The 9,390-nt window shown below is 38.7% G+C and overlaps 1 protein-coding gene across 1 annotated transcript in view; it reads right to left on the minus strand.

Annotated features, from left to right (window-relative positions):
- Positions 1 to 2,250: 2,250 nt before the first annotated feature.
- LOC108675119 overlaps positions 2,251 to 9,390 on the minus strand; it is an 11,257-nt gene continuing 4,117 nt past the window's right edge. Inside the window, exons 3-4 of the mRNA XM_018163104.2 lie at positions 4,414 to 4,561; positions 2,251 to 2,508 (exon numbers count right to left, since the gene is read on the minus strand). Coding sequence (XP_018018593.1) covers positions 2,251 to 2,508; positions 4,414 to 4,561 — 406 coding nt within the window. The remainder of the gene's footprint in view (positions 2,509 to 4,413; positions 4,562 to 9,390) is intronic.

Consider the following 9,390-nt stretch of genomic DNA (forward strand, 5'->3'; position numbering starts at 1 on the left):
AATACTTACGTACACGTGCTGCCTCAAGAAACTGACTCTTGAAATGAGTAAAATGTACTTCAAAGCCATACACAGCAGTCCATTCAAATGTCTGAAACGGACATATAGAAGTCGCACTAGATAGGCCAATTAAATGTGTGGAACGGACGTGCAAGTTACAGAAGATTGACCATTTTACTGTGTGGAACGGACATGCAAACCGCAAAAAACTGGCCCTAAAAACGTGCGAAAAGAATTTATGAGTCAAACAAAACTAGCTGGATTTGAAAAATGAGGAACAAGCCTCACACAAAACTTCTTCAAGTCACAAAAAATTGCTCTTTCATGACTACTACGTTTCATGTGTGCTTGCGCATGTATAGTGCTTCGGATATCGGATCAACCGCTTCCTCACTACGTACGACTGATCCTTGAGGAACTTGTGTCTAATGTTTCTGTTTCTCCCTTTATTTTAGCACATATTGCCCATATTCTACAACTGACACTTTGTTCGACCCCATGCCTCTTCTACCTAACCTTAGTGTACCCTGATCTCGAGATTATTGGGCACGTCTCAGAGAGCACGGTACTCTAGCTCTTTTTATAATCCCCTTAGCAGTCACATCTTGAAATGCTATAATTGAGTGCTCTAGGGATAAAATTCGAAGACCGTCCCACCCGTCCATGCACAAGTGCACCACCTCCATGTCATCCTACGGGAGTGCTGACCGTGTCAATGAACATTACACAAACACACACAAGTTTTAAAATTACGTGTTTGCCTAAATCGCAAGTTAACCAGGAATTTTAAAAGCAAAGACTATACCACAAAAATTTATCATATCTTTATAAGAGAAAGAGATTCGGATGCCAGCTCCATCGTCTGTTAATAACACAGCGTTCAGTGCAGAAGAAGTTCAGTCCTAGGAACACAAATACAATCAATTAGTCAAGTAAACTCCACTGTCGGGTATGAAAACGGAAAACAAGTAAATGAGACATGAAATGAACGCTAGTAAACGACCTATCTATTTGCTATTTTAAGAGGAAAGGAGCAAAAAGCGGTATTCAGACTAGGCTTCTGTTGGAATATATAAATTAAGTGATTCTAAAATTCGTAGATCAGTAACACCTGATGTGAAAGCAAGAACTTTAAAATCACTATCAGATACAGGGGTGTTGCACTTGTAATTTTCGAGGCTAATTTTGCTTTGAACATTGCGACCAGTTAAATCAGAAATGCGATTCTGGTTGCAGACTAGTTAATCGCTTGTTGTCCACCATATACTCCCTGTACATCCGTCTACAGAACGAACCCCATCACCGAATTTCAACACCATCGAATCATCACACCCACACCGAATCACCACACCCACACCGAATCATCACACACACACCGAATCACCACACCCACACCGAACCACCACACCCACATTGAACCACCACACCCACACCGAACCACCACACCCACACCGAATCTTCACGTACCCCGGCCATCAACTGTGCCTCATAAATTTTGGTACAGAGAAACTAAATCCAGTTGATTGTAAATGATATGAATGTCGAAAAAATTGCAAATATTACTTACTGTTAGGAAATACTGCGTTATAAAAGTAATTAATATTTGAATACTTCATGAACGGTTTCTATGAGAACACAGAAGGAGACCGCGCTAGCAGTTAGATGGAGGTTAATCGAATTCAGAGAACATTTTTGGACGCTCTAGGTACTTCAAATGCAATGTTTTATTCATAATAGATTAAATAATTTCAGTTGATCCAGTTTAATTTTTTAAAATATATTTGTGTTCACTCAAGTTCTTTACTCATTTCAGCATTTATCCGTGAATTACCATTCTTTACTGTTTTGTAGAAAATACTTCAAAGCAGAAGTTTTTGTCTTGAAGGAATCCTTACATGAGAAGTTGACTGCATGCGACTCTACCTCGTCCCTTGATATGGTCGTTATCAGCAGTGAATAACAGGACATGCAGTCATCAAAAACCGCATGCCGACTTATTTTTATCTGCACGTGTGCTGAGCAAGAAGATAATTGGTTGGGAATTCTAATCACTAAACAACACAAACGATATAATTTGTCAAAAATTGTTATCTCTACATGAACAGGGAAAAAATATTTTGTCACGTACTTCCTAGAATCGTCGAATTAGAACCAGGACATTTATTTATATATGAACCTTAGAAAAAACTAGCACAAAATTCGTGTCACGGACAAACTATAATTCATGAAGTTCATGACGAATTATAATTTCTATGAATTNGCGTTGCAGGCTGGAGTTACAATGTACCATTCCCCCGAAGCCTTCGTACAATCGATGCACAGACCGTAGGCACATGATTGTGTCCCTTCCTCCGCGGCACAGTCAACGATGTTGTCTAGAAATCCAGCGTCGCAACCGTCAGCATAGATTGGTGAGTACGGATCGCACATGGCACCTGTACATTTGCATGTGGTGGCAGAACTAAGTGGCACGCACGTCGCTAGCCCAGGAGAAAACTCTTCGCACACCTGCAGCCAAATTGAGTAATTTAGCACAAGAGAAAACAACACGAAACATGCTATTGATGAAATAGTTAAATTTTTGCACGGTGGTGCTTCAGTCTCAACTATTTTTCACTTGGATTGGTGCTAACGTCTTATCAGTTTCACTCCGAAAAATTATATTGATTTATTCATATTTACCAAATAGTGACGTACTTGTGTTGCATTGTATAGATATTAAGTCGTATACACTAAATAGTAATATTGATTAGGATTTTCATTAGAAGAGATGGAAACTATCCTATGAAATTTTAAATTTGGAAAAAATCCTCATTATTCCATTATTCATCATATGAATAAATATTTTACACTCAATCAGTTTAAACTCAAAGAAGAATAAACTTAGGGCATGACAATTAATGACATCACGGTAGGAAGATGCAAATCAGTTCGTAGTCAGTAATTTTTATACAGAATGTTTGCAACGCTTTTCAGGCTGCGCTTGCTCGGTCAAATAAACAGTAGCTAAGTCAACAGCTATGATTCATATACAACGGCCCCACTAACAAGGCAAGGCCCATTTCTTTCAAAATTAAAGAAAGCGAAGAAAATCTTTATCTATGTCTGCCCTCTGTTTTGTAACGACTCGTTTTGTGACGACTCATAATGTGACGACTCGTTTTGTGACGACTCATAATGTGGCGACTCGTTTTGTGACGACTCGTTTTGTGATGACTCGTTTTGTGGGGACTCGTTTTGTGACGACTCGTTTTGTGACAACTCGTTCAGAAGTAGCTTACTGCATGTCATGTACTTTTATGTGAGACTGTTTTTCAATTAGGGCGCACCACAGGACAATTTGCTTCAAACTAATGAATTCAACAAAAAAAGTGTTTAATGTCAAATCAGAATGCTCGCTGTATTCCGACGTCGGGGATGCTAATTAAGAGCAAATTTGGAGAAAGTAAATTTGGCAAATTTGGAGAAAGTGGGGATACCAAAAATTGGAGAAAGCAAAGCTCAAAATTGCGGCACTCCCCAAGCGATCCATTTTGTGGGTATTCATTAAACAAGCGTGGTGCGGAGGCCAATGGTTATATTATACTTGTTTGAGTGCTGGCTAATATAATATTAGTGTGGCATGTTGTACAGCTATTATTGCCCGCTTGATACGAAGAAAAAACAAATAGGATGAGGCTATTTCGATGTTCTTGATATAACCATGCAGGTCCAAATGTTTGCTGACAATGTTTGCAATATATGGCTCTGTAGTATGTAGACATTCTTGGTGATAAAATCAATACCTCTCCCGTTACTACACATCTCAATATGACGAAATCAAGCAACTGCAAGCAGGCAGGCAGACTGTTTCCAGTTTTAATAATTTTTTTGCTCCTGCCAGAATAGTTTGATATCTACATGGGATTAATTTCTCTTAAGAATCATCAAGCAAGCACTACTATAAATATGACCCACACACCCAGAGAAATGACAGATTTTGTCCAAGTTTCGATGCACTTCCTCGTAATTGTGTGGGTCATCCTGACAGAGTTTGCTTATACAGAAGTAAAAAGAGCGTATCAGCGCTACGTTCGCTCTCTGCCCAAGCTTTAGATAAGAGAGTGTGTCACTATCAGGACAAAATCAACAATTATTTTTTGTGTGCACTTTGCTGTTGGTTGCTTTTTCGTACAGGATGCAACATTGATGCGATATAATCACGGTTTGTGTCAATGATAACATGCAATCTTAGCGTCTGCCTAATACTTAATGACATTTGAAAGGTGCATTATAAAAATATGTATTAATACACGAAAGTGTTAGCACGAATTCGGTACTGAATTAAGTATAACCGAGAACAATTATGTACAATTCAGTCCCTCAAGTTGATGTGAGAGGATTCCCATTAATTAATGTAGCATTTTGGCTCACGTAATCGTCGTCGCATTCGTTCCAGGGGAAAGTAACGGCAGGGCTGGCCGAGGTGTCACAGTAGACAGGCTGCTTGCACGACGCGCAAAAATCACCTTGAATGGTAATCCCGTTTGTGGAGCAGAAACTTCCCACTACCGGCAAATCTCTGTGGAAAAAGATATGTGAGCCTAATTTAAGATTTTTTATTACAGGATTCGAAGGTGGAAAAGTAATATAGTATTTTCATTGCCCCAATTTTCGCCATTGTTTTTAGATATGAACGCGCCACCGAATTCAACAAAATTGAAAACATTTTGAGCTAGGGTTCGTTTTATAGAGGAATGGAAAGATGAGCTTAATGATAAATATGCCAGACAGAATTTTCATGGACAGCAGGAAGAATAATTGAACCTCCCAAATAGTCTCATATAATTATTTGATAGGAATAGGAATTCACGAATAATTCCAAATATAAATAAAAGCATGATTTGAGGGAGATTTGAATCAAGGGCGTGATTTGGATTCGGGGCGGAGTCGAACAGCGACGTGAGGCATGCGCTAGGATTTTTAATTAAGGAGTGGGGAGAACCACGAGCGAGTCCAGTACGAGGGTTCCGTGGCAATCGGCCGTATTGCGTGCCTTTTGGATGGCGCGACCAAACTAAGGGTCGGGGCAGCGTTGAAATGAGTTGGACTTCGACGAGCAAACTGCTTACCACGAGAATTGAGAGCCACGCTACGAGGTGTGACGAAGCAAGGTCATAACCGAGTGAACCAATTTCTACGAGACCTGACGACATAGATTATCACCGAGTAAACCAATTGCTACGAGATCTGACGACGCAAGATTGGGTGACGGGATCTCGAAGATAACCGCAGACATCAAGACATGACGTCCCTTCAGGGAATTATTGAGAGATCCGACACCCTTTTGGAGAATCTTTCACACCTCGAGTATCGAAAAAACTTCAAACACTTCCGACTCCAGCCGGCTACGAAACTAGTCACGAATGGGATTACACCGCAATCAAGCCTTAGCACAGCAGTATTCAAGAGATCTCATCGAGGGACGGTTAGCCCTGACCTGTGAGGGTCCCCGCAAGACTGTCTGAAGCAAACTGCTGTACTGCTCTCCTCAAATAGCCCATCTTAGAATTTTGAACTAGGATTGCTGTTATTTGCTTTGAGAGTGGGGTCTGAATACTATTCAGGATCAGATTTATGATTATTGTATCCTCGCCATTGTTCTGTCGGATATCTAGTATAATCTAGGTCTAAGCTAGTACTTTCTGCTACTAAGGACTGTGTATAAAGTGCTATCACCGTGTTCCCGTTCTGTAATAGGACAGATATTCTATAATATAGGAACTGTTGAGTTCTTCCCAGTTGTCATTTCTATCCTCCCGTCTTGAATAGTCACTGGTCAGTCAAGAATCTAATCATAAGCGCCGCTAAAGTAAACCACTCGACTACCAACCTGACAAATGAAATGTGATAAATCTTAGACATATAACGTTGCGTAAAACCTGAGGAAACGAGGATAATCTGTCGTAAGAGGACGTTATCTCACAAAGTAGGGAAGGAAATTCAATAAAGAGAAACTGAGACCCGGATAAGAAATAAATGAAATTAAATCTTGTACTTTTTTCTAATCATATTTATTCAAACTTTGTATTCTACTTCATAACATAACATAGTGATGTCGGCGCTGAAGTGTAGGCCTGATGTGGCCTGTCGCCGATTCTTTTCCTTTTCGTGCCTTGTTCATAGATCTAAACTCGTGTCATTTGACCGGATCTTTTCATGACTGGCGATAATTGTTTACAGATACAGAGCTGCGTGATGAACTGAACATGAAAAAATTTATCCAACCAGGTTGATAAAAATGAGCCTATTTCGATCTTTAGTGGACGAAATCAGGAAGTAAGGATGATTGCTGCAAATAACAGGTGTTGGATCGAATAACAATGAACATTTTGATGCAAATATATGATAATAATAATAATAATAATAATAATAATAATAATAATAATAATAATAATAATAATAATAATAATAATAATAATAATAATAATAATAATAAATTCTAGTGTTGTGGAATAGTATCGACTATATATAAATTAAGACTGCCATCGGAATGAAATCCAAAAATGAAATTAAATGATTCCAGTATGAGAGAAATTTTTTATTTTTTAGCTAATTTAATCTGCATTGAAATAATCGCTAATAAGTGAATGACATCTCTGGCTTTAGTTTTAACTGATCAGAAAAATCAATGAAAAATCCAACCGGAAATTTTTTATGGCCTCTCATGTATTTCGCATACTTTGATCAGATGCCAGAACAATTTTGTTAATCCAAGTGCCTCAATAAATCTTATCACTAACATGAGCGCAGGGATTAGAAATTCTGCAGTCCGGATTTAAGTTAATGCTCGCAAGATTAGCCTCATCCATTTAGTAAAACTGCCTTTTGTTCGTCCTAATTCTTGTTGCGTTGCTCGTTAAAGGTGGAAACGAATGTAATTTTTATTTACGATCAATATTAGGCTAAATATTTGCCGATATTTCTGGTAGACTCAATGCTAGCTGAGTCTTTCACCTTGCGTAAATCCTATTTTAAACAACTGCGTCAGAAACATTCATAAAATTTAGCTACTAAGATGAACATTAAAAAAATTTAATTTTATTGTTGTCTTTTTCACGTTTAATATATTATTTTATTTATTCAAGGTAGAATAAAAGCAGGAATCCTGGCAGTATGAGTCCGAGCCACGGCTGGATAGTGGTCGGCCTCTGCGTCCTCCACAGCTGCTGTGGTGATTTATGGAAGACGCAGTCCTTGATGGTAGGATTTATGGAAGACGCAGTCCTTGAAGGTAGGATTTATGGATGACGCAGTTCTTGAAGGTAGGATTTATGGAAGACGCAGTCATTGAAGGTAGGATTTAAAGAAGACGCAGTCATGAAGGTAGGATTTATGGAAGATGCAGTCATGAAGGTACGATTTATGGAAGACTCAGTCATGAAGGTAGGGTTTATGGAAGGCGCAGTCATGAAGGGAGGATTCATGGAAGACGCAGTCCTTGAAGGTTGGATTTATGGAAGACGCAGCAATGAAGGTAGGATTTATGGAAACGCAGCCCTCAATTGATGGTAGGATTCATGGAAGACGCAGTCCTTGGAGGTAGGATTTTGGGAAGACGCAGTCCTTGATGGTAGGATTTATGGAAGACGCAATCCTTGATGGTAGGATTTTGGAAAGACGCAGTCCTTGATGGTAGGATTTATGGAAGACGCAGTCATGAAGGTAGGATTTAGGTAAGACGCAGTCCTTTATGATAGGATTTAGGGAACACGCAGTTTCTGAAATTAGGATTTACGGAAGGCGCAGTCCTTTATGGTAAAACTTAGGGAAGACGCAGTTCCAGAGACTCAGCTAGCATTGAGTCTACCAGAATATCTGCAAATATATAGCCTAATATTAATGGAAATTAGAAATAAATGCCTTCCATTTATTCATTTAACGAATAACGGAATCACGAGTACCGTAACAAGATAAGTTCGAACAAAAGTCGGTTTTACTAAATGGATGAGGCTAATTTTGCAAGCATTAAACTTAAATCCGGCCTGCTATATTTCTAATCCCTGCCGTCATGCTAGTAATGAGAGTTGCTGAGGCACTGCGATTATCGAAATTGTTCTGCATAAGATCAAAACATTTTAAATATATTTATATGAGAGGTCATCAAAAATCTCTGATCCGATTTTTCATTGATTTTTTTGATCAGTTAGAACAAAAGCCAGAGATGTCATTCACTTATTCATTGTTACTTCAATGCAGATTAAATTATCCATGAAATTAAAAAAATCTCTCATACTGGAATTATTCTATTTTATCAAGCTTTTCCCTTAACAAGTGCATGCGATAATGCCTGCAGCATGACACCTGCGAATTGTTCTGCTCCGACCCCAGTGAAGAGGGAAATGCAGCAATGAATTTACCTCAAAACATGTATAAATACATGTTTTCATGTCATATTATTTCATAGTGATGTCGGCGCTGAAGAATAGGCCTGCATGATGTGGCCTGTCGCTGATTCTATATAGTTTCGTGACTTGTCCACAGGAGGTCTAAAAACAGGTCCTTCGACCGGATCTTTTCTAAACTGGCGACAGTTTGAAATAACTACTGGACTTCCAATTGGTTCGATATGGTGTTAGGCATTTCAAGTCAGAATATATATTTCTACATGACTTTATCTAGTCTTTTCATGAACGCGCTTGTACTCGGAGAGTCAACGATCGATGTAATCGGAGACATATTTCAGTAAGCGAATCTCGAGAAGTGAAGCATGGGCTCAGTTATATACAGTACCGATGTACGGCATTTTGAGACCCGCAAGATTTAAATATTCTTATTTGTGTCCAGAGAGCATAAAAGTTGATCAAATGTTAATTAGTTGGTTTTGGGCATTATAAGGTGCTGTTTCAACAGGAAATCTCGACAAATGTGTTAATTAATTAACCGTAAAAGCTATATACCGGTTGCCTCCTTTGTGGCTAAGACAAACCATGTGCTAAATGTGTAGTCTGGGATGGACGTTGCAGTTTGTTGCGAGACATGATATAAAAATTAAAGACTTCCTTCCAACGTGATGTATCGTTTATTTTGGAAAAGTTGAATATGTAAAGATCGAGTTGCTAATGCTGAAATAAAAGTTTTTAAGACACTCAGAGGCTAGGGAGAGGCTGGACTACGGTGTGAAGCAAGTTTATTGTTTCCAGATACGGAGCTGGTGATGAACTGAACATGAAAAAATGTATCCAACCAGGTTGATAAAAATGAGCCTATTTCGATCTTTAGTGGATGAAATTACGAAGTAAGGATGATTGCTGCAAATAACAGGTGTTGGATCAAATAATAATGAACATTTTGATGCAAATATATGATAATAATAATAATGTGGTTCCGCTTATCTGTGTGGAATAAAAC

This window comes from Hyalella azteca, unplaced genomic scaffold (genome assembly GCF_000764305.2).
Source record: "Hyalella azteca isolate HAZT.00-mixed unplaced genomic scaffold, Hazt_2.0.2 contig16083, whole genome shotgun sequence".
Lineage (NCBI taxonomy): Eukaryota > Metazoa > Arthropoda > Malacostraca > Amphipoda > Hyalellidae > Hyalella > Hyalella azteca.